Raw genomic sequence first — 25,759 nt, forward strand, 5'->3', positions numbered from 1 at the left:
CAGCCCGCCTCCGGTTGGGCGCACTCTCCGGCCCAGGCGCCCGCCGAGCATTCGCCGCTGCGGGTGCGCCGAGCGCGGGTCCCGGCGTCTCCCTCCGCACAGCGCAGGAGGCCCCGCCCGCCCTCCGCCTCCGCGGCGCGTAGGGCGCCCGCGCTCGGCCCCCGGCGCCCGGCCCTGCGCGCGGCTCTGGGCAGCGGCGGCCGCAGCGGCAGCGGCGGCGGCAGCGGGGGCGGCGCGAGGGGCGCGGGGCAGCCGGCGGAGCCATGGCCGACGCGGGCGACGGCGAGGACGAGATCCAGTTCCTGCGGACTGTAAGCGCGCCCCGCGCATCCCGGGGAGGGCGCCGGGCGGCCCCGCGGGGTCTGGGCGGGGGCCCGGGCGGGGGGCGCGGGCGGGAGGCGCCCGGGTCGGTGCAGGTGTGCGCGCCAGGCGAGGGACGCAGGTTGCGTGTCCGCGCCTGTGTCCAGCGGGACATGGAGCCGGGCGGGCGGGGGCGCACGGGCTCGGTCCCGGGCACCGAGGCCGGCGTCGCGGAGAGGGAGGGGGCCGGTCTGGGTGGACCATGCAGCGGACTGGGACCTTATGGGCAGCGGGGGACCAGCAGCCGTGGGCGCGGGGGCAGGGGCCTCGGCTTTCGGGCTGGCCCCGCGCCCTCACGCACTGGGATTCGCCCTCTTGGCGCAGCGCGTGCCGCGGCCCCCGGGAGGGGGTGCGGGACGAGGTCTCCCGAGTCCAGGGGCTGGAGGGGGACGGGGTCGCCCGCGTGGTCGCCGCGTCCCCGGCTGGGCCGTGGTGCTGTGACCGCGGTGCGGTTCCCGCTTGCGGGATGTGGAAGGGCCGGGAGCCAGTGTGCACGCGGAGGCGGGGGCATCGCGGACGTGCCGTTCCCTAAACGCCGCCGGGAGCCGGGCGCAGCCGAGTGAGTGTGAGCGCGTGTGAGCGCGTGTGCGCGCGTGTGAGCGCGTGTGCGCGCGTGTGAGCGCGTGTGCGCGCAAGGGCAGGTGGCTGCCCGGAATTTGCACACGGTGGCGCGGGGAATGGCCGGCCCGCGCCGGGCCCGCGTCCTCCCCCAGCGCCTCCTGGCTGCGCGCGGCCCCCGCGCTCCGCGCTCGCCGCAGAGTCTCCGGCGGCGGAGGCGCGGCTCCCGGCCGAGCGTAACCCAGTTAGCGGCGCCCTGCGCGCAGCCTCCTGCAGGATGAGCCCCCCAGGGCGCCCAGCCCCCAGGGTCGCAGCTTCTGCTGCCACGTCTTTCCTCAACGGGGGAGGAAGGCATCAGCTCCCAGTCATAGTCGCAACCACAGAAAGTCATAGCGATACTTAAATTTTGAAACGTTAACCATACGGCAACTTTTAGGTGTGAAAATAGTCTTGATGGATTCGGGTGCTAAGCAACTGGAAACAGCCCATTTGTCCAAGAGCGTCGTAAGTGGCCGCTTTTCCTGTTCTGAATTTCGGGCGCTGGCTTTTGTGTTGGGGGGGCCTTTGGGAACATCTCACCCCGTGGCTGCCCCTCGGCACCTTTCACGGGCTGTTGGGGGTGCTGCTGGCTCAAGACCCAGCTGGAAGACCCTGTGCACTAGCACCGTGCTCACGCGGAGGTTTTAAGCCTACTGGTAATACAGTTTATCGTATTTTATTTAGTGCAAAACTGTCCATAAGGTTTAAAAAATGTTAAAAGACACATGGGAGGATGTTTCTCAAAACTACGAGATCTTTTGTTCAGGTGGCAAAATACTTAGTTACCGTGTAATTTTAAAATTCATCCCCCCCCAAGCTCCATAGGGTTAAAAGTAGCTAGACTATTTTGGAAGGCTCCATGCGCTCAAGGGCTTCCTGCAGGCCTCAGTGTTAAGCCGAGCGCAGGGAGGTGGTGTTATCAGAATACTTAGTGGGCCCAAAGTCGAGCACTTGCTGACCGGGTTCTGCACATATAAAGGCATGTTCAGGCTGTGCCCCTGACAGCTGCCTGTCGGCCGCAGGGACACCTCTGATAAGCAGGTGCTGGGTGGAGATCTGGCAGCCCCAGGCCGGGGTTGTGCTCCTGATAAAGCACCGCAGGTTGTTGTGCTGATGATAAATGACCTTGAAGGAGGCAGCACAGGGGAGCCAGGATTTGTTGGTGTGGCATGAACCTCCAAAAGGAAACACGCTTTTCCTCGACATTTTACACATTTATTATGGAAATTCTCGAATCCTTTAGCAACTCCTCTGTCCTGCCCTTGCTCCCTCCCATCTGAATCTCTTAACCCGAGGATCTTAATGGTTCAGAAATGCTAAAGGAGTTAATAAAGGGAGAGAATGTAGTTCCTACAGTAAATTCTTTTTCTGGAGCGTTTATTTCTGTTGCGTGCAGTCTTGTCCATGTGAGTTATTTCTTTTTTTAAAGCAGATCATCCAGGGAGTATCACCAACCTGTACATTAGTTAAAATAGTTATAGGTTATGAGTGGAGCTATTGTGCTTAAAAAAAGAAAAACAACCAAGAGGCAGTAATTGTGAACAGACACCTCATACATTCTGATGAGAGCCTCTAAAGTACCATCTTGGGTCTTATTTGAATGCTGCAGCTCAGCAGCCATCCTTGGCGTCCTCTGTCCACATAAGGCTTTCCTCCTTCCAGAAGAGGCCGTCAGTGTTTTTTATCTTTTTATACCAAAATAGAGATTTATTTACTAAGAATTACTTTCTGGCCATAGCCAGGTTGGCTCAGTGGTTAGGGCATCTGTCTGTAGACTGAAGGGTCCTGGGTTCGATTCTGGCCAAAGGCACGTACCTCGGTTGCAAGTTTGATCCCTGAGTGCAGGAGGCAACCAGTTGATGTCTCCCTCCCTCCCTCTTCCACTCTCTCTGAAAAGCAATGGAAAAAATATCCTTGGGTCTCTGGTGAGGATTAAAAAGAAAAAAAACAAACTTAAAAAAAAGGAAAAAGAATTAGTTTCTGCATGAAAATTACTAATTGCTGCTTGTTGGGTTCCACACACCTCAGCTATTTGGGTTTCCCCTGCTCGCTCCATCCCTTTCAAAACTGCCGCTCTTGCTGGCCAGTGTGGCTCAGGGGTTGAGCATCAACCCATGAACCTGGAGGCCATGGTTTGATTCCCGGTCAGGACACATGCCTGGGTTGTGGGTTCGATCCTCAGTGGGGGGGCGTGCAGGAGGCAGCCGATCAATGATTCTCTCATCATTGATGTTTTTTTATCTCTCCCTCTCTCTTCCTTTCTCTGAAAAACAAAACAAAAACAAACAGCTCTTATTAGCACCAGGAAGGACAGTTAAGGCAGCCCGGTGTTACTTGGGTCTCAGAATCTGGAGAGCTCATGGTCTCCCCTTGAAGAGACACACACAGTAGGTAGTTTCTAGGTTGGAAAAGCTGCCCCTGAAGAAAATAGTTATGCAGAAGAATGCAGATTCAGTCACCTCTGGTCAGTTATTTGTGCCTGATAGCTTTAACATAATGTCCCCTTGGTCATGGTCATCGAAGGCTTCTGGTTGTTTTAGCTATGAAAGAACTATCTGGAGAAAGAGCAGGGCCTCTGGTGACAGTGCTGTGTGCTGGGCTGGCAACCACGTGAGAGCACGCACCGGTTTGCTGCTGTTGTTTTTTTATATCCCACAGTAAGGGTCCTATACAAGTTCAAATCAAACTCCTTGTGGTCCTTAAAACACCCCAAACATCATTGCGCCGGAGCCTTAAAAGGCTACATGCTTTTTAAAAAATAATATTTATTTATTTTTGTTAATCTTCCCCCAAGGGTATTTTTTTCCATTGATTTTTTAGAGAGGGAGGGAGGGAGGAACATCGATTGGTTGCCTCTTGCGCGTTCCTTGACCAAGGCTGGGCATGGAGCCTGTAAGCCAGGTATGTGCCCTTGACTGGGAATCGAACCCAAGACCGTTCCGTGCGCAGGCCAATGCTCTAACCACTGGGCCACACCAGCCAGGACTCACATGTTTATTTTTAAAGTGAGGTATATGACAGGGCTCCCCCAGAGTCATGCACTGTGTGGGGGGAAAAAACCAAAACTCCCAGGACTTGATTTATCGCAGTGTTGACTCTTACCCACTGAGGGAAGGTCCAGTCAGTCTGCGCTGCTGTGAAACTCAAAGGACTTAGAAGTAGGATCGTTATTTATTGCTCCATTGAGATAGGCCCCAAAAATGGCTTTTAAAGAACCAGTGTTGTCCCAGCAGACCCTCTCCAGGCTCTGGGCCACCCTGGGGGGACGCAGGCCAGGGGTGGCCCACTGCTTGGCTCTCAGTGATTCAGGCCTGTTTCTGCTCATACCAGTGTGCCAGCTCTGGGCTCGCCTACACCTTGCGGCTGAGCTCCAGGCTCATCTTGGTGTACATCTCACAGAAGACATCGGTGGTGCCCTGCAGTTGACCAGGAGGAGGCAGACCTTCTCCAGATGCTCCTCCTCATGTCTGGCCCCTGGAGGGCGCTCTCAGGAGGCCAGGCTGCAGGGTGCTGCCTGCCACGCTGCTCTCTGCACATTTCCTTCTCGGCCTCCAGGATGTTACGCAGGGTCCAGAACTTGGCTGGGTTGGTGTCCCACAGCTTTGATTTTTGTAATATTGCCACTTATGTCTGCTTGATGGGTGTCAACACTGGGGACCCAAGGCAATCAGAGAAGGGCGGCAGGTGGGACAGTGTCTCAGGGAAGGGCCTGTCTTGATCTGCCTGTCCCAGGCAGTGGCTTTGGCAGGTGCTTGGCTAGCATTGCCATTTCAGAGCCCAGGCCCCTTGGTGATGCCCCAGCCAATGCCACGGATGTCCATGCTCCCCCACCCCTCCTACTCCTACCTCTATCAGCACTGGGCCCTCACTGCCACCTGCCGCAGACTCAGAGGATGACAGTGTCCCATAACCATTGTTAAGGGAAGCAGAGACCTCTTAATGGCCGTGTCCATGAGCTACATACCCTGCTATAACTCACCGGAGAAGGGGAGTTCAGCCTGTGCCCCAAATCTTTCCCAGAAAGCAGTTCCAGGTTTGCCGATGTTTTTCTCACACGGTTGTGCCAAAGATCATCTCCGTGTCAGTGGCTTCCCCACCAGTGGATGGGTACACGCTGCTGGGTTTACCTTCGAGAGAAACTGAGGCACGTGCGTGTAGACTCCGGGTTGCTGGGATACTTAGAGGAACCCTTTCACTTGCCCTCCACCATATGGGTTTATTTACTGTCACATCCAAACAGACCTGTAATTGGAACCAGTGTGGCCATGGCCTGTACCGTGCTTTAAAAGCATGGATATTTTTAGCTACACTCCTTTTCTCAAGCAGTCTTCCTGAGTCATATAGAAGGGATTCCTTGACTTCAGGGAAAGCTTGATGTAAGCGACTCTGGTCAGTGGTTGGCTTTTCCAGTCCTTTGCCTTCCACTGTGTAAGCCCAGCTGAGCCAGTCCTGGGTTGCTGTTCTGTAGTGTGTGTCTGTGTAGACTGAGACGTGACACAGCTCTGAGAATGCTTTTCAGCTTTCCTTGCCCTCCTCTGCAGGGTCAGCTGTCTGACAGCACATTGCTTCTCATGCTTATACGTCTTGCTTGGTAATGATGAGAAGCACCTTAGAAAGTATTCAGCAACTAATTGGAACAGTCGTCAAGTGCAGCTGCCAGAGCGCAGCCCTGACTAGATTGGGGCGGAACATTCTGCCCTGGTCGGTGAGGCGCGGGAGCCTAATTGCGCCACGTCAGTGCTCAGCGTCAGAACCAGGACTGACACTCAGACCTTCGGCTCATGTCCTTCCCAGGAGGGAGAGGCTGCTTTATCAGCAGCTCAGGCATGTTTCAGGTTTTCAGTAGATGGGATGTGGGAATGTCACAGAGGACAGATTACACTCTGGGTGAGCAGCAGGAATTTGGCCCTTGACTCCCTTGATAATGAGGGCGCGAGGCCTTCAGAGAGATAGGCCCTGTGGCGTGTTTTCAAGGACCTGATGGAAACTCCCCTATACTTGTGTCATCAGACTTATTTTTTTAACTTGGAAGGATGTGTCCACATTGGCTGGAAGGGGGAAGGCAGGATCCGAAACTCTTGGGGCACCTGTTTATTTGACCACCCTACTTGCACTGTGGCTTGGTGTAAGCGTTTTTATCAGCTGAGTTACCTGAGACAATGACGACTGCTGGGTGACTGTGCTTCTGCAGAGGATGGTGAGGCGCATGCATGTCTCCGGGAACTCTGACATCATGGGGTGCTGTTAATTCAGAGAAGTATTTGTTGCACACCTCTGTGTGCACGGCATGATGCAAGGTGTTAAAGAAACATCCAAAATGCAGAGAGAGGGGAGCTGCCATTAAAATTGCAAAGAAAAGATTTAGAGGCTGGCATGGAGCAATGAGACAGAGAAAGCACAGGTATAAACACAAGGATATTAGGGCAGGAAGAGACCTTCAGAAAACGTCCCTCAGTCTACTCCCAACGCCTCCTCCCCTGCCATTTTACAAATTAGGAAATTAAAGCTCCGAGAGCTGAACTGATCTGGCCCAGTGTCACCTACTAGTTAGTGTCTGCCTTGTTAGTTCAGGCTGCTCTAACAGAGTACCCTAGATTGGGCGGCTGTAAAAACAAACATGTATTTCTCACATTTCTGAAAGTTGGGGGTGTCCTAGATCAAGGTGCTGGCAGATCCCATGTGTGATGATGGCAAGAGAGAAATCATTTCTCCTTTGTTTCTCTGAATAAGGGCGCTAATCCCCTTAGTGAGGGCCCCATCCTCATGATCTAATTATCTCTAAATTCCCCACCTCCTCACATTGTCCCATTGGGTGTTAGGGTTTAAGCATATGAATTTTAGGGGGGGGTGTAGACATTCAGTTCATAACAGCAACATAGAGTAATCAAAGTGCGTGAGAATCTCTGAAACTTTGTCCAGAAGGTCGTCTGCAGCACACTGTTCTCCCTCACCAAGTGGGTTTAAGCCCACCTGTCCCATCCTACCTTATCTCCACCTTCACAGGGCTCATTGTCCAGATCTGTCCTTTTGACCTTCAGCCACTGATAAGGAGGCTTCTTTCCTCCTTTCCCAAGTTGCAATCCCCTGTGTGTCCCGGACCTCAGGACCTGCTCCCAGGTCCAGGATGGCATCTCGCTCGGGTTCCATGCCTTCTCTGCCTCCCTCTCCACTTGTCCCTTCTGGTGGACCGTGGAGCATGCTAATGTCTCCTACCTTCAAATTTTCTTGGTGGATTTAGCTGCTCACCTGCTCCAGATGTGGCCTCCACCCACTGCCAGTCTCCATCTCTCCTTGAAGTCGTTAACGTAGCTTCTCTTCCCTGTTAAAGCCATGCACTGGGTGTCGCCAGGATCCTTCTCGTCTGGATCTGAATGCTCCTGCTCACTTCTCTTCCTTAGATCCTCAACTCTGCTAACCTCGCCTTCCTCTGGGAAGTTCCTCTGTTGGGCTTTGGAGACAGGGCATAGTCCAAGTTATTTTTGTACATTTCTGATCCTGCTTTTTTGGGTTCTTTTTACTCTCTCTACTCCAAGTCGGGTTATCCCAAAACATTCTGTCCCACTTCCTATTCTGTCTCTCCTGCCTTTGTGAGCGTATCTGTGCCACTAAATCTGGGATCCTGGAATACTAGAGCTTGAAAAGACTTAGCAGCGACTCCTTCCAGCTCTGGGAGCAGAGCAGTGACAAGAGCTTTCCCCAGCCCGTTCCTCCCTGCAGAGCAGGCCCAGCACAGATCCATAGCCCTGGGCCCCTTACTGCCAGCTCTCACCGCCTCTGGTTTGACTCCTCTCCTGCCTCTGGACACAGCGTCCTGAGCTCATGTGTGTTTGGACCCCTGCATGGCTCTTCCCTCCAGAGGCTCCGTGTTGGCCAGTGGCTGTGCCCTTCCAGCTCTGGCTTAGCAACACGGTGTGATCAGAACCGTGTGAGGCCCGAACCCGCCACTGCGGAGCTTTATGGAGTGAAATGTGGTCTCTCTTGCTGCTTCTAGTACTTTGGGTATTTTGTTTTGTTTTTGAACGGAGTAGATGCCGGGGCTCATGGGCAAGCTGCTGTGAGAAAAGCCATTTTGAAGGGACAAGGCCAGAGACAAAGCCTGACCGGGAACTGTGTCCACGTGTCTTTGAGGTTGCCTGGGGCACACGTGGGGCACCTTTGAGCAGGCAGAGCTGACAGACGTCCTCCTGTCTGAAGTACAGTGGCCACCCTGAGGGAAACCTCCAGTGGCTCAGCAGCCAGAGCAGTTTCCACAGTTACCTGCCTACCTGTTGGTGACTTTGGTTCTTGTAGGTTCACTTACAGGTACTGACCAGAATGTCTGTGCTGAGTCATCCACATGTGTTTGCTCAGGGGACCCTCGGAAGACCCTGGAGGTGACGCCCAGAAGCCCGTGTGTGCAGAGGCCGGGGGGGAGCTGTGGTCGGACCAGGCTGGGAGCCAGGGATTCGGACCACGAGGGAAGCTGGGGTTTTGGACCCGACCAGTGGGGAGCAGGGGTTTCGGAACAGACCAGGCAGGGAGCTGGGGATTTGGACTGGGGAGGACCCTGGGTTTTTGGACCAGGAGGGAAGCTGGGGTTTTGCACCAGGTGGGGAACCTGGGGTTTTGGACCCAACCGGTGGGGAGCTGGGGTTTCGGACCAGACCAGGCAAGGAGCTGGGGTTTCAGACCGGGAGGTGGCTCTGGAAGATGACAACCCCCTCGAGGTCAGTGTGTTCTGAAGCAGGAGGAAAGCTTGATGCCAGCTTCTGTGTGTGGGAAGGTGGGAACACACTTGTTAATGTTGAGTGTGAATTTGGTGCCTCTTAGGGTGTGGACCACGGGACAGGCCCTCGCAGAACTGAGTTGAACTGACTGTGGGACAATATTTAGATAATAAACACAGACTAGGGCAGTTGTCTGCACACTTTCCTAGGTTATCTTAATCCAGGATGCCCGAGTTGGGTACTTGTTTGTTCATAGCCTCACACCAGGTACAGGGGAGGGGCTCAGAGGTAGAGGACAGTCCTGCAGAGCGTAGGTGCCAAAGCAGTGGGAGCTCATGTCCTCTGGGGACTGTGCTCCATGTCACCCCAGACGGACAGGAGGCGAGGGGATAAGGACCGTGGCTGTGATGGCTCTGGGGTGTACCTCTGTGAGGTGGAGCAGCGGCTGTGAAAGTAGAGTAGATTTTTGTGTGAGTTGTGAAAATAACACGAAAGCAGCCCCCAGGCGCAGAACAACCCGTGTGTCAGGAATCGAAGTTGCAGTAAAATGCCACGTAAGCCTGAAAATGCCCCCAAATTCTGCCCGTACAGATTTCAAAAATTGGATTCATTTTATTTTGGGGACAATGGACATTTGGTGGAATAGGCTAAGGGGTGACAATACATTTCAAAGTGTCTCAAGACAGTGTCTTAAAGAATTGTTCTTCAGACACACAGCATGAGCTACGGTGTGGAACACACGTCTCTCTCGTCAGACAGGGACCAGGTGTTGAAGGGTGAGGGGCTCTTGAAAAATTCAGCAGAAACACACTCGCTCTCACTGGACTTCGTCCTCGATGCCCTGTTACCTTTCTCCTCATTATCTTCAAACGTCCCCTCCGTCCCCTGTGGTCCTGGAAGCGCCTGACGTGATTTGGCTTCAAGGAGCGTCCCCGCTGTTGGGAATTACGACCCGCTTACAAGCTCTGTGTGTAGGTTCAGTGAGACGTCAGGACACGTCTTGACTCACATCAAGTGAAAGGCTGACGTGAACCGTTGCTGACTGATGGCTGCCAGAGACGCTGGAAGGATCAGTCCTGCTGCTGTCCCTCTGTGTCAGTCGAGGGGTGGCCTTCTGAGGATGGAGGGTTGTCATGGAGCGTAGAGGCCTGCTGCCCCACAAAGAGCAGCATCACCGGGGAAGGCCTGCGGGACCGGCCGGCCGAAGTCACAGGGGGCACACGCCCGAGGAGGGGAGGAGAGAACTGTGGTCCCACCCTGCCCGCTCCAGTGCCCCATCTTGTGTTTTCCCCCATGGGACTGCTTTAGTATGTATTTGTGCATCTACTTATTTGAGATGCAATTGACATATAACATACAAGTTCACTTGGTTCCTGGGACAATACGAGTCGCCCATATGGCAGTTACCGCTCTTACACAGACCGGGGATCCGGGTGGCAGCGAGCTGAAGTGACTCGGTCTCTGAGTAAGTGATGTGGGTGAGCTTATGGGCTCTCTGATGCCAATGCCTTTCTTCCCTCCCGTCCTTCCCACAGTCAGGAGAAGTCATGAAAGACCGAGAATTTGGCCAATAAAAAAGGAACTGTAGGTGCCTTGTCTCCCTCAGCTGCTCACTTGGGTTGTCTCTGTCTCTGAGCTATTTTAGTGTAAGTTGTAGAGAAACAGTGGCAGTGATGCCAGAGCGTAGAAAACAAAGGTGTGTGAGGCGGAGGCAGTTGGGGACTTGAGCAGTTCTGAGCCTCGCGTCAGCTTTCCTGATGGTCTCATGTATTCGTATGTTCTCTGGGGTTCCCTTCGAACCTGCTGTAACCTCATATGGTTCTTACATTGATTATGAATTCAATACACTCTTAGACATGTTCCTTTCATACTTAGGAGTCATGTTTTTACCTTTTTGAAAACATGTCTTTTGTATCACTAAATGTGCCCTTTAAAGGCAGGTCAGTTTTGGTGAGCTGGGTGAGCAGGGCCCGCGGACAGGGTCAGGTGGACCGGGCGGGTGAGCAGAGGCCGAGTGCCGGTCTGTTTCCATCCCTGCTGCGTTTTCCACCCTTCTTGCCCAGCTCTGTGTCCAGGGCAGTGCTGTTCCTGCTGGGCGCTGGGGACACGGTCCTCCCCGGGTTGCCTCCGATAGAAGGCTGGTGACTGCATCCACCGCTGCTGGTCACTGGGTGTCTCTCCCTCTCTGTTGGACCTGTCGCCCTCCCTGCCTGCCCTGAGACCCCTGAGGGCACTGTCTCTTTTCTTGGCAGGACCTTGACCGACACAGCCAGGAGACAGGTGGGGCCATGTCTGAAAAGAGACTGTGTGGGTTGTGGGCTGTGGTGCCCCTGGAAGGGTTGGGAGCCTTGAGGCCACCAGGGGCCAGGACTTACACTTACCGCATAAGGTAAGAAGGCCTTTGAAGTGATTTCTTTCTCCCCCCCCCCTCGGGAGAGAAATGGGTCGGAGCCGTCTGCTGGGAGATGAATGGGCAGCAGTTTATAAGATGAATTGGAATAAAAAGAGGTGGAAGAGACTGGAGCTCAGACGCCGGTTAGCCGACAGTGGCCGTGGGCCTAAGCTTTGTGGCCGTCGTGGGTGAAGGGGGGGCTGACGAGAGCCGTGGAGGAAGCCCGCGTGGGGTGGGTACCCGACCAGGCGGGAGGAGGAAAGGACTCCGCTGAGCTTAGGGGACCAAAGAAACGGCCCACAGGGAGGCTTTCGGGGAGGCGGTGGCGCCGCTCTGGGACATGCTGGTGCTGAGTTTGCCCTGGACTGACGCGTGCCCCCCAGCCCCCAGAGTGACGCGCTGGGCCCTGAGAGCGTGATCTTATTTGGGGCCAGGTCTTTCCAGAGGCAGTCAGGTTACAACAGGTCATTAGGTGGGCCCCAGTCCAGTATGACCGGCGTCCTTGTAAAAAAGGGCAAATATGGACTCAGACAAGTACGGAGGGCGGATGGCAGGCGTGAAGACCCGGGACGCGCCGGGTGCAGACAGCGTAGCAGCAGCTGCAGGCCCAGGGGCACCTAAGCCACCAGGTCCAGGCGGGAGGCCCGCCCGCAGCAGGCTGTCCCTCAGCTCAGGGCAGCGGACCCTGCGGACACCTTGGTCTCGGACGCCTCACCTCCAGGCTGCACAACAACCCTTTTTTGTTGTTTGGGCCTCTGGTCTGTGGGGCTTTTTTAGGCAGATAGGAAGCTAGTCAGGGTGGAAACTGGAAGGTGGATCTAGTGTTTCGGCAAGAGGATGGGCCTAAGGAGTCAGGCTTGGATGCCGCTGGTGGGATCTCAAAGCCGGGAAATGGAGACGGTGGTGGACACGGAGCAGGAGGCATGCTCTGTAGGCTGAGAGGAGGGCAACTGAGACTCGCTGCCGTGGCCGCCAGGGGGGCGGTGGGTGTCAGGCCGCAGGGACGGGAGGCGGGAGGGCGGCAGGAAGCAGACGTGGACCATTCGGCGGCCACCCCCGTGTGCGCCAGGAGCGAGGGGGCAGGGAGCTGGAGGGAAGCAGGGTTGGAGACAGTTCTCCATTGCTGTTTCCTCTGATGGGTGAGACCTGGGGGGGATGAGTGACGGGTACAGCCAGGGCCACCCACCCGGGACCTGCTGTCATAGCTGCGCACACAGCCACCCATCCCGCCCCTTTGCAGACATTTAATTACTGCTTTACTTAATTGGAGAGCACACGGTATTTTCATTTGGTTTTAGGTTGGTTTTGCACAATCTCACTTTCTGCTGGGGACCTCTTGGTAAGCAGTCACGGTGAAACTTTGCTGGTGCCGAGCCAGCGTGTCCCGCCGGGTGCCGCATGGTGCTGGTGATTGGGTTGGCAGCTGGGCTAGAGGCAGGCGCCTCTCAGGACGACAGGGCTGCACAGTGCCACTGGGTCTTCTTTTTCATAGCTACTGACTCAAAAAGATCGCAGAGTTTACAGAGGTGTTTATGAATAACTTTTAGCAAACGGACAGCCTAGGAACATATTAGAACAGTTTCCCAACTGGCCAGATCAGTGGAATGCGTTGAAATATCTTAGGAAACAAAGTGATTCTGCTGATAGCAACTGCCTTTGGTTCTCCCACTACGATCAATAGCTTAGCTGGCTAAACACATTTGTGTAATTTTTAAAGTGAATTAAGCAACGTACATTTTCTGAGATATTTTAGTTTCCTTACAAATTACATTTTTTATGTAATTGGTGCTAAACTGCCTTGACAATTTATAGCTTGCAGTGTTCTGCTTTTTTTTTTTACAGAATCTAAGCATTACTTGTCTATAGTATTTAAGTGTGCAAATCCCAATTCATTTCACACTTAACATCAGTGATACAGAAGAAAAAGCTTTCAGCGAATGTCTGCAGTTAACAAGAAAGAATGAATCTCTTCAGTGCCCCTAGTCACTGCCCACAACACTTGCTTAAAAGGAAACAGCTTCTGAGTTGATGATTATTATAGGATATGCTCAAAATGTGCCAAACTCATGCTTAAACACGCATCAGATACATAATTAAGTAAAAGTATACCTCCTTTTACCCCTGTGAAATTAGACCCAGTACCTCTCCCTGTCCCTTCGGTGTGTGGATGACATAACCTATACGTAGGTCTATGTGATGCCAAATGTCAGTCAAATTTACTCCGCAACCTTCTGAGAACTTTCCACAACCAGTAATGTTCTAGGTGCGGTGTTCAGACCCGTCTGTCACCTGTGTCCTTGGTCTTGCCCTGCTGTGCCTGGGCTGACAGTGTTTGCTGGGCCTGACGCGGTCCTCACAGTTTGTGTGAGAATTACATTTCAGAATGGGCCCAGACTCAGACTTACCAAACCACACTTAAGGGTCCTCACTGCTTTCTCAGGAAGGAGAATCGCTGTTGCACTATTGTAAAGGCCGATTTGGGAATCCAGTGTGGGGGAGAAGAGGGTTGGGCCAAATGAGCCGAGGCTTCTCCCTGCTACGGCTGGGCTCCCCCATTTCCCCCTGATTATGGGTGCTGGCCCAGAGAGAGGCGATGAGGGGGATGGCAACACCCAGCACAGATTAGAGGGAGGGAGGAAAGCCGCCCAACATCTTCATTATAGAGGGAGTGACGAGAAGCGGCCTTAGTCTCCTGTTAGAACATTTTCTAGTTTCTGTCCCGCGAAGGACATTTCTGCAGAACATTTTGACATTTTCACATGTTTGGCAGAACAAGAAACGTGACATAAGTTATTACAAACAGAAATATTGCTCTGGAAAGGCCTAACACAGGGACCTGAATGTGAGCGGAGAATGGCCCGGTGGTCTCAGCTCACACCAGGGTCCTGAGGTCTTGCGGTTCCTTCTGCACGTGGGCAGACAGGAGCCCAGGGCCTGTCCTGGAGGCACATGCAAGATACCCAGGTGACTGAGGGTACAGGGCGCTAACATCCCAGCATTAACAGTGCTGCTGCTCCGCCCTCGACCACGAATGATGGCGGAATCTAAAGTCTGACCAGAAGAGTCTGCTGAGTAAATCAAGGAGAAGGACCTGCAGGTCTTTGCTGAAGATCAGACCCTCAGGACTCAAGAACTGCGCATGACTTAGAGAACAGCCTCCAAGAAGGGGCCCAGCAGTGTGGATAAGTGGAGCCCATTTTTAAGGTTCCATAAATTTAGCCTGGTTTTATGGGCAGAGGAAAATTATTGCTGAAGTATTTTGATAAGATTCTTCATGCCATAAGCTGAAATACTGAGAGCATAACAGTTTCCACATGGGTGAGGTGGCGAGAAGAAAGACCTCTGTGAGTTACGGGAGACAGGCTTTGTCTCTCTTTGGGCACTGAATCAGTATGTTTTCATTTCATTTAGCTACATGATTGGCTTTGTTGTTGCTGCAGATCATTGGAAATGCTGTGAATATTGGGTTGACCATCTATGAGGCTGATGTTTTCAGTGAATGGTGACCTTACGAATGTACTAGATGGGACCCTGTTATCTGTGGGCATGCCCACATTCAGCCAGGTGTGTTCATGATCTCCTCGTGTCAGCTCTTTGTGCGAAGTGTGGGCTTAACTGAAAGCTTCTTTCTTCATTTGTATTTTAAAATAGTTTCCTTAGAGTCACTATTAAATCTCCTAAACAGGAAAGAGCTGAGGCTGGAACCTGATGGCCAACCTATGATTCCTCCTAGGTCTGTGTCAGATCAGTTCTGCAGCATCTATGACCATCCAGTTCCCATTTCCCATTTTGTCTAAGGGACATTAATGAGGACAAGCAGATGCTGGCCAAGAGCTCTCGAATTTGTGTCCATTGTAATACAAATTACATGTAAATATATATTATTATGATGTTCTTAGCATTTCTAAATACCTGTTATATGCAGAGCATTCTACTCGACTTTGTGAATGTCATGAAATATATAAGATAGAGTCCTTGCCCACAAGCATCTCTTCCTAAGACTGATTTATTTGCCTTTCATAGATTTATTTTCCTGTCAAATTTTTCTTAAGTAAATTAAAAAAGGCTTTTAAAATCAAAGTGTCATATATAACATATACGTAGTAAAGTATGTAAATCTTAAGTATACACCGTGATGCATTTTTGCCGCATGAACACACCTGTGTAACTACCACTCTGATCCATGTACCCAACGTTGTGTGCACTGGTCACGTCCCGGGAGTTACCTGCCTTTCCTAAGGTAACCACCACTCTGACTCCAACAGAATAATTAGTCCTGCCTGTCTTTGCACATTATGTGAATGGAGTAATACAATGTAAGCTCTTGTGTGCCTGGTTTCTTTTGCTTAGTGCTGTGTCTGTGAGATGTGCCCATGGTGTTGTATCGACCGGTGGCTCATTACTGGCCTTGTTTCATACCACGATTTATTTAGCTGTCGTGTTGATGGACTTTGGGTTGTTTCCGGTTTTTACCATTATGAATAAAGTTGATATTATGAATAAAGCTGGTGTTCTCAAATATTGAACGATTGCCTGCATGTAGGAACTGGTACGTTTTGTTGGGTGAGATTGCTGAGTGGAGTGTACTTATGCTTAGCTTTCTAAATAGTTTTCCAAAGTGGTCACACCAATTAATGCTCCTGTGGGGTATTTTGTTGTGATTTTAATTTGCATTTCTTGATGACTCGTGCTGTTGATTACCTTTTCCTACCTTTGATGGGCATCTGGATATACCCTTGTGAAGAAACTTTTCGAGTGTTAGCCTCTTTTGAAAACAAAGTTGTCATCTTCTTATGAATTTGTTGAAAGTTTAGTATATTCTACATACCAGCCTTTGTCAGCTATGTCTATTGCAGATATCTTCTCTAACACTTTGCTTTTTTACTCTTTTACTTGCGTTTTGTGGTTGTTATACAGCAGTTTTTCATTTTAATGAATTTCAGTTTCTCAGACTTTTCCATCATGGTTTGTGCTTTTTGTACTGTGATGTTTGAGAAATTGCTGCCTACCCAAAGGCCATGAAGCTATCTATTCCCCCTGTTATCTTCTAGAGCTTTTATTATTTTAACTTTGACATTTAGGTCTATGATCCATCTAGAATTGACTTTGATGTTTATAGTTTGAGGTAGGAATCAGTGCCTCCTGCTCCCCTGTCAGTGTCCAGCTGGCCCAGCCTCAGTCATTGAAAGCCCACTTTGCCCATGTGTTGCTGTGGCACCTTCGAGTTAATCAGGTGACCGCAAGCGTGGGCATCTGCTCTGGACTCTGTTTTATTTCGTTGGTGTCTTTGTCTTTCTGCTCCAATCCTATAACTTTTACACCACTCTAGTTTTATATTTGCTTGTTGTATGTTGGTGTTAGTCCCCTAACTTTGCTTTAATAATTCAAAAAAATTTTTTTGCCATTTTTGGCTCCTTTCATTTCAGTTTAAACTTTGGAATTAGCTTGTAAATTTCAACAAAGTAAAATGTTGGAGGTTTTAATGAGATGGCATTGAACCTGTAGATCAATGTGGGAAGAATGGGCATATTTCAATATTGTCTCCCAGTCTGTGAACACGAGTTACTCTTCTATTTATATTTATATTTCCCTCAGTAATTACACTTAGTTTTTTATGAGAGGTTTTGTACATTTTCATGGATCACATTTATTCCTAGATACTTGATATTTATTGATGATATCACTTAAAATTGTTTCCTAGAATATAAAATATACTTAACTTTACATATTGACCTTGTTTTCAGGAACCTTGCTGAGTTCACTTGTTACTTTGAGTAGTTTCTCCGAATATTCTTTTATTTTCTATTGCTTTTCAGAGAAAAGTGGAAGGGGGAGAGAGAGAGAGAGAGAGAGAGAGAGAGAGAGAGATACGTGAGAGAGACACATCGATTGGTTGCCTCCCACACATGCCCGGATAGGGGCCAGGGATGGAGCTTGCAACCAAAGTAAGTGCTCTTGGTGGGAATTGAACCTGGGACCCTTCAGTCTGTGGGTGGACGCTCTAACCACTGAGCCAAACCGGCTAGGGGTGAAGATTCTTTTAGATTTTCTGCATACGCAATCATGTCTTTATGCATAATAACTTTTATTTTTTGCTTTCTAGTTTTCATTTCTCATTCTTGCCTTGTTGTGTTGGCCAGGACTTCAGTAAATGCGGACTACCAGACATGATAGCAGATCTTGGATCCTTTCCTTCAATTTCAGGGAGGACTTAAGGAATTTCCTCAAGTATGATGTTTGCTGTCATTTGCTGAGAGGTTTGGTTATTGTTGTTCTAAGCCCCTGAACTCTGTTTGGTATTAGGAGTCTTACCCGGTGCACATGCAGCTTAAAAATCTTAGTTTTTGTTTCATTAGTTCTTTGTACCTCTTTTTAAAATTGTTGGTCTTTTTTAGGTTAATCGATTAAGATTTATGAGCAAACCTCTATTAACTTGTGTTATATGTTCTACCACTCTTTTAGTGTTTACTCGAGATTATACCATGTATTGTACTTTTATATTTTATTAGACAATGCAGGGACCTCATAACACTCACTGCCTCCTGCTTTTGTGCTATTGTGGTCATGCATTTTAATTCTCTCTATATTTAAACTCCACAGGACATCATTATTGCACTATTAACAGTCAGTATTCATTTAGATTTACCTGTTTATTAAACCATTTAGCACCTTTCTTGCCTGCCTTCTGCATTACCATGCTGACATGTGGGGTCATTTTTCTGCGGCCTGAAGAACTTCCTTAGGATTTCCTTTGTCATGGGTCTACTAGCGATAAATTCTCAGTTTTGTTTGCAAACATCTGTGTTTCTCCTTGTCTGCTAGAAGATTGGCAGTGGTGGTTTATTCCTTCAGCACTTACGGCTTCCATTGTTTCCACTGGAAAGGTCAGCTGTAAGCTGTATTTATTTATATTATTTTAGGTGACATTTTCAGTCCTGTTTGGGATTTGAAAAGTATCTTGAATTTGTGGCTGGATGTTTCTCATTTGTTTTGGAAAGTCCTTGGCCTGTATTTCTTTAACATTCTCCTGCCTCATCCACCCTCTTCCCTCTTTCAGGGACGCCAATTATATGTAGTCTGCTCCCTCTCACGCTGTCATTTTATATTCTGTTCTGTGTTTTTACTTTGTTTTCTCTATGTACTTCAATTTGGATATTTTCTTCCGATATTTCTACCAGTTCACAGATGTCTTTTGCTTTGTCCAGTCAGCTGGTGAACCAATCTACAGGTACACCTGGGAGATTCCACAGTAAAGCAAATATTGCAATATAGCAAGTCACATAAATGCTTTGGTTTCCTAGTACATATAACAGTTATGTTTACACTAAACTTTAGTGCAACCTTTTTCATCTCATGGCACACATAAACCACTAAAATTCTATGGGACACCAAAAAAATATACTATATTTTTTGCTAATCTAATAAAAAAAAAAAAAGGTATAGTTTTGATTGATTTGCAAAAATATACTGATCACCTACCCTTTTTGCTCCAAAATAATTTTAAAAAAAGTCAGGTATCTATACTTGTATATAAGAATTTCTAGTACCAAGAATTAACCAATCAGATGCAACCTTATGCAATGTGACCAGTAAGATGCAACTCTATTAAATGACCTATATACTTATGGTTCAAGATGGGCATTCATACTGATGACTGTTGTGTTTGCTGTTGTCACTTTGTTTTTTGTTAATCCTAACCTGTGAGTATATTTTCTATTGATTTTTTTAGATAGAGTGAAGGGGGGGGGGGAGAGTTATCGATGTGAGAGAGACACATCGATTGGTGGCCTCCCGCATGGCCCCAACTGGGGTCAGGGGTTGAACCTGCAACCCAGGTTTGTGCTCTTCACTGGGAGTCAAACGCGAGACCCTTTGGTCCACAGGCCAATGCTCTAACCACTGATCCGCACCAGCAAGGCCATGACGTTAATTCTTGAAGTTTCCTTGCTGTTCTTATAAAATACTAGAGAAATCACAAAAGCTTGAATAATATGTAGTTGATTATGAAATGAAGACTGGCTGTTTAAACAATTTGCTGGATGACTCACCTTCTGTAACTATTTGTGTATTTTACTTTTTTGTGAACACTTACAATGCCTTGCAGCCTGTCCGTAATGACAGCCTAACCCTGTCTCAAGCCTGCAGAAGGTGCTCATTTTTGCCGTGAGTCTCCTCAGAAGTTACTGATCTCTTCAGCAGTTACACTTTTCAAAATTGATTTATTTGTGGCCTGAGGAATTGAAGGACAGAGCAGCCTGGATGCCCTGTGGCATTTAGGTACATGCTCCTGATGGGCTCATGTTCACACAGTGGCGGTGCCGAGCCAGCAGCCAGAGGACAAGTCATGAGAGTCCCAGGACCCAGATGTGCCCATCTAGGCAGTCCCTAGGCCAGAAGGTAGCCCTCCGTTGGCACTTTCAACCTGGCTCTCTGCCATCTTATCCAGGATAAAAAACGAACCCCAAACACAGAAGGCATGAGCTCCCTTCTTATTAGGTCCCAGATGCCTCCCCTTCCACTCTCCACCTCCCCTTCCACTCCCCGCCTCCCCCGCTGTGCAGTGTGTGAGCTGTTCCCAGATGGCTCCTGGGGACAAGAGGGGGAATTTGGGAAGCAGTGTGCTTGTGTCTTGCTGGGGAAAAAGTGGAGCTGGTTTGCTGCTTACAAACACTCATGGATTCTTCCCTTTCATAAACAACCAAATAAAATGTCCCTTCACTGGCCTCTTCTATTCCCTGCAGAATGTCAGCTCCAGCCGTGGTTGCTTTACTCCCTGCTCCCACCGTGGCAGGCCCACCACACCACAGCGCCTGCGGGTTTCCCAGTGGCTCTCGCAGGCCTTCCTCGCATCAGCCCCCTGGAACTTCCTTAGTGGGTGTGGGACTTTGGTCCACGTAGGCCCCAAATCCTGCCTGTGCTCTTCTTACAGTGCACCTCCGTGCAGGCTGGCGCATCTCAGTGCCCAGTGGGCATAGGTGACGAGCCACGTCAGGCAGCTTGGCTCAAACAGTGGTGGTTACACGCCTGCCCACTGCCCACGCGTGATGCCCAGCGTGTGGGCCTCAGTCCTCCCTCACCTGTCTAGTCTTTTCGAGGCCCTCACCACAGCCCCCAGCTCACCGTGGCCGGGCTCTACCCCAGCACCTGGCTTCAGTGTCACCCGATGCCCATTGTGACTTCCCTCTGCTTGTCCCAAGTCATTCATTCGTGTGGAGCTGGCTTCTCTGCTTTCGTCCACGCTGCTCTTATTTTCCTGGATTCTAATGTCCCCTCTGATTTCAAAAGCAGCAGGAGCGCTGTTAGGCTGTGTAAGCACAGAGCTGTGAACGCGGAGAACCCGAGGGCTTAGGGCTTGTGGGGACACTGGCTCTTGCAGAAAGCCCCGCGTCTTAACTGGGGTGCGTAGTTCCTGCCGGCAGCAGGACGAGCAGGTGAGTCCAGCTCTTCGTGAGCTCAGGGCTGCCCGTGATGTTCTTCGTGGGCAGAGTGAGCAGCGGTAGCAGGTGCACGTGGGTGGGGCATCCTGGGGGCCCGAGTTCCCTGGTGTGGCTCCCAGGGTTACTGCCCAGGGACTGGGCTTGGCCTCCAGGCAGGCATTTCCTGCGCCTCCCATTTGAGCTCTCAGGAAAGAAAATTAAATTATGAGCTGATTGGGGCTCATTATAAGGCCACTGTGACTGCTGATTTCCCTGCTGCTCCCAGGCAGGTGCGGGAAGGAGCTGCGGGTGGGCAGGGCTGGTCTCCTGGACCGTGGCCCTGAGAGCCGGGATGCCCTTGTCGCCAGAGCTGCACCCCAAGGTGCTGAATAATGACAGGAACCCACAGAGCCCACGGTGCCTTTCACACTCATTCCATATTTTAAAGGAGGCATTTCATTATCTTTCAGTAAAAACCATTCAAGGGTGTTATTGTCATTTATGTTCATTTTTAGCATGATTTGTAAAATTTGAATGAAATTTTAGTTTCTCTACAGGCTTACATAGTAGACAGCATCTAATTAATACCAATTTAAAGTGATCTCTAGGGACATTAGAATGGTCTTGATAGTGGCTTTTCCCTAATAGAACTATTTCATGGAACACTGGGCCACCTCAGCTGCAGGAAGGAAACTGGCTGGTGGGAAAAACGAAGGGCTTTGGATTCAGAAATATCTGGGTTCAAGTCCTGGTTCCGCTGTTGGAAAAGCTGCTTTAACCTCTCCGAGTCTCTTCCCTGTTGCCTAAAATAAAATCTACCCCATTAGATAAAAATTTTAACGTGCGCAATAAATGTTGATTTTCTCTCTGCTGTCCCTGAAGCTGCAGGGGCAGGAGGGAAGCAGTGGGGAGATGCAGACCGAAGCTGTGGGGTGCACAGCGGCTGTAGTTTTGGGACAGTGATTGTGTGGGTGTGTGATCAAGGGCCGAGAGCCTTGGGCTGACATGCCCATTACTTCAGTTCATTTGGGGACAGTATGAGGCTCTTGGTCCCAGGACCTGAGGAGAGAGGCCCGGGGAGACGGCTGTGCAGAAGGGGAGGAAGAGGCAGCTCCGCACATTTTCGTCCCAGGCGCGCCCTGTTCCTGCCAGAACAAAGCTCCACAGACGGGGCGGCTTAGACAGCAGTTCAGAGGCTGGACGTCCAAGATCAGGGCGTCGGGAGGCTTGATTTGCCCACAGGCCTCTCTGCTGGGCCTGCAGGTGGCTGTCTCCTCCCTGTGCCCGCTCATGCTCTTCCCTGGGCGTGTCTGTGTCCTGATCGCCTCTTGTAAGGACCCCAGTCCCGTTTGACCAGGGCCCACCCTCACGATCTCCCTTTACCTCTTTAAAGATTCTGTCTCCACCTACAGCCACATTCTGAGGCACCGGGAGTTAGGGCTTCAACATGCAAATTTGGGGGGACACAGTTCCCACAACTTTTTGTCTTAGCGACCAAGCTTTTCTTTGACTCTCCCGTGTTCTGAATTCACCTTTCCCCCATCCTTGTCTGCTACCAGGTATCTTGGTGGGAAAGAAAGGAGGGTGCTGAGCGCCAGACGGGGTGTAGGCGCGCTGGTGAGCGAGTGCAGCCGGGCCTGCCCAGCCCAGCCATTTCCTCTGGCGTCGCTGGTCCCTGCGCAGGGCGGTGGGAGGAGAGGTCGGGCCGTGTTGTGCGCGCCGTGTGTGCAGCTGTAGGGCCTCACTTTCCAGCTGCTGCAGCCAGTGCGGCTGAAACAGTGCAGTGATGCTTTTTGGTTAGACGGCGTTGTTAACGATGGGAGGGTAGGGCGGCGCTGCGCCAGGAGGGCGTGAGCACGCGTGTGGAGGCACCGCCGCGCTCACGTCACAGCGCCAGGCTCGTGTGCACACGTGTCCCCATTCCGGCTGCAGAGGGTGCATTCAGGGCGCCGCTGTGACAGCCCCACTCGCCCCTGTGGGGACCGAGGGCCGCTCCCACGGGAGCGCCGACTCCTGCAGCACCCGGGCCACCAGCCCGTCTTCATTCCCGGGCGTGGTTTTGCCGAGGGTGCAGCAGCCCCGTCACGCGGCTGTTCCCGGCTTCAGGCCCAGGCTCCCGCTGTTCCACCCGTTGCGTTTTCCTTGCTGCTGCCTTTTGCTCACCTGGTTGCCTACCTGGGATGAATCACCTGATTTTACAGTCCAGCAAAGTCAGGACAAAACCAGTACAATTTCTTGTTCAAGTGGGGCTGCACCTGGGAGAAGTGTCATGAGGAAGGGTTCACTCTCCAAGAACCATTTGCGGGTGGAGATTGACTCCTAAGACCGGGTGCGCCAGGACCACCCAGAGGGATGCCCCAGGCAGAAGGCGGTGTTCGCGCATTTTGTCAGAAGCCAAGGGCACAGTGGACCTGCTGGATCTCACCACCTTCTCCAGCTGAGATGTTCGCAGCTTGATGTCTCTCCACATCGGGCCATCCTGGGTTTCTCTTCCCATATTCCTCCTCCTGGGCTGTGGTTTTAAAATGAGCCTTAATACAGACACGGGGTCTCCAGTCAGCTGTATGTGGTTTCCTGCTCAGAAATTCTCTATTCGAAACAACGCCCCTTACCGGGGGCTGAGCCTGCAACCCAGGCATGTGCCCTGACCAGGAATCAAAGTGCGATCTCCTGCATCCTAGGTCAGTACTCAACCGCTGAGCTATGCCGGTCCAGCCATGCTCGTTGATTTTAGAGAGAGAGAGAGAGAGAGAGAGAGAAACACTGATGTGGGAGAGAAGCATCCTGTACGTGCCCTGACTGGGGATCGAGCCCGCAGCCTTTAGGTGTATGGGACTCCAAGCAGCTGAGCCACCTGGCCAGGGTGCATTAGTTCTGTGTTGTTGTAGAGAATATTCAAGGGCTAAGGTAAGTTTTCTGCCTACTGAGTTGACGCTTTCCGGCCTCGTGTCTGTGGTAGGTGGTGTCTCCCATGGTATGGAGACGTGTTTAGATTAAGCTTCGTGTGCTGAGCGGAAGATTGTCCGTGATGTCCTGCGAACAGAGCAAGCGGGCCGTGTTCTGAGCGTAGCATCTGTGGAACTGCAGCGAGGCGTTCGTGTCATTGACAAGGCCAGGGTGACCCCTGCCTGACTGAGTTTCCATTAGAACAGGAAATGCCGTTTCTGCTTGCAGATAGCAAAGCAAACCTGTATGGTTCCCACAAAGCTGACCGCGCGTCCTCCGATGAAGAACTCACGGTGAGGCTTCTCCAGCATCTGCCCTTTCTTCCTGCCAGGTCTGACCCTCGAGGATCCAGACCTCTCTGGCCTCTGCTCACTGTCCATGCCACCTGCCTCCAGCTTACCCCAGTCCAGATGGGGGACTTTGCTCCATAGTGGAGCTCAGACTGGTTCTTCTCAGATATAAACGAAGGAAGCTACCACCTTGGTAGGCATGTGTGAGGATAAGCGGAGCCTTTTCTCTCCATTTCTTTAATCGGATTTTGGGAGTATTTTCAAATAAGATAGTGGTGTAAAAAGAATGCCCATTTTTCCAAATACTGTTTCATTTCTTTTGAATACATTTATTATTGCAAATAATTTTTTTCAGTGTAGTACTAGTTCAGATTGGTCACTAAGAGGCAGTGAATTAGTAAGAAGTAACCCAAAACCATGTGACTTTAAAGAAATAAGCCACTCAAGTTTATGCATGACCTCACATTTTATGACCAGATCCCTTAAAGACAGTGAAATACACACTAGTTTTAGCAAATGATAATTGCATGATATCTTATTAAGAAATCTGGAAAATAATTCATATTCCTTAGCTATCCCCACCTGGTGTTGGAGTGTGCGAGGCAAACAGAACTTCTGTTGGTGAGACCACAATGCTGAGTTTCTAATCCCTGGTACTTCCGAAGGTTACTGTTAATCAGGTAGCCTGCAGGGATGAGTTCATTAGGATGGTGTGGTAGAAGAATATCCCCTCCCCCGTATTCATGTCCTAACCTAAGAAGCTGTGAATGTTCCCTTATGAGGACTTTGCAGATGTGTATGAAGTTGAGGATCTTGAGATGGGAAGATTATTCTGGATTATTTCGGTGGATCCAATGTAGTTACAAGGTTCCTCATTAGAGGTAGGCAGGAGGCCAGAGTTACAGAGGATGTGACCATAGAGGCAGAGGCCAGAGAGAGACTGGAAGGTGCTACTGTGCTGGCTTTGCAGATGGAGGAAGAGGCCAGGAGCTGACAAGCTCTCTCTGAGCCACGAGAAGGAAGTTGGCCCTGAAACCCATTTTAGATGCCTGGCCTCCAGAACTGTAAGATAGTAAATTTGTGTTGTGTTAAGCTACTCTGTGTAATTTTTGCAGCAGTGGTTGGGAGCTGACACAGTTGGGTATAGAAGTGGGACACTGTGATAGACCCATTCAGTGCAGTCTGCTCAGAAGGGTTGGGGCTTCATGTACCCTTGGGTATAAATGACTGACTGTGCTCTCTGATCTCCCAGGCATGTGTGATCTGTGATTTGACTTTTAAGAGTGTAAAATTTTCAGTTGCAGAAAGCTCACAGAGACAACTTTTTACCTGCCAGGCATTTAGGAGAGGAAGGTTCAGTTTTAAGAAGGAAGGTTGGTGATGGAACTTAAAGGTTCAAGAGCCGGGGTGTCGCCATTGCAGGGGGTTGACTTGGGAGCATTGCCACATGTGCATTACTGCGCTAGAATCACTGGTTAAACAAGGATTAGGCGCTTGTGGTTGATCTTACACATTTAATTTTGGAAAAAGTATTCACATTCACATGATATTTCTATAGATTAAGAGTTCTGGTTGGTGAAGGAGTACTGCTGTTGTGGAGGAAGATATTAATAGATATTGAAGTTAAAATGTAGGTTGGCGAATGGAGGGACATCTGAGATCAACCCCCTCCCCCCGTTAACTGGTGTGGGGGCTCTGTGAGCAACTGGAAAAGCAACTGGCAGCTGCTGTTGTCTGAGCTTCATCCTCAGGTAGGTGGTTTCTGCGTTTAGGGAGCTTGCTCTTGTGCCCTGAATGGTGGACATGGCTCCTATAGGAAATAGTTCATTTTGAAGAGGGCACCCTTCCCAAGTCCCCAGTGATGTGGACTTGAAAATATAGGCACCCTAGGGACTGCTCTTCTAAGGCACGTTCTTCAAATCCTAAACCACCCCAGGCCTGGGCTCCCATTCTGCCTTCCTCTGACCCCCCACCCTCGCCCTTTGACTTCCAGACCTGTGTTCAGTAGTCGCCTGAGCCAGAGTGTTGCTGAACCAAAGGCGCCCTGGAGGC

At 50.7% G+C, this 25,759-nt stretch overlaps 1 protein-coding gene across 1 annotated transcript in view; it reads left to right on the forward strand.

The window, feature by feature from the left end:
* The first annotated feature begins 247 nt into the window (after window positions 1-247).
* Window positions 248-25,759, forward strand: part of RYR2 (ryanodine receptor 2) — a 472,766-nt gene continuing 447,254 nt past the window's right edge. Inside the window, exon 1 of the mRNA XM_081124070.1 lies at window positions 248-311. Within this exon, the coding sequence (XP_080980196.1) occupies window positions 264-311 (48 nt within the window). The 5' untranslated portion in view covers window positions 248-263. The remainder of the gene's footprint in view (window positions 312-25,759) is intronic.

The sequence above is a fragment of the Miniopterus schreibersii genome, assembly GCF_964146895.1.
Source record: "Miniopterus schreibersii genome assembly, chromosome: 21".
Classification (NCBI taxonomy): domain Eukaryota; kingdom Metazoa; phylum Chordata; class Mammalia; order Chiroptera; family Miniopteridae; genus Miniopterus; species Miniopterus schreibersii.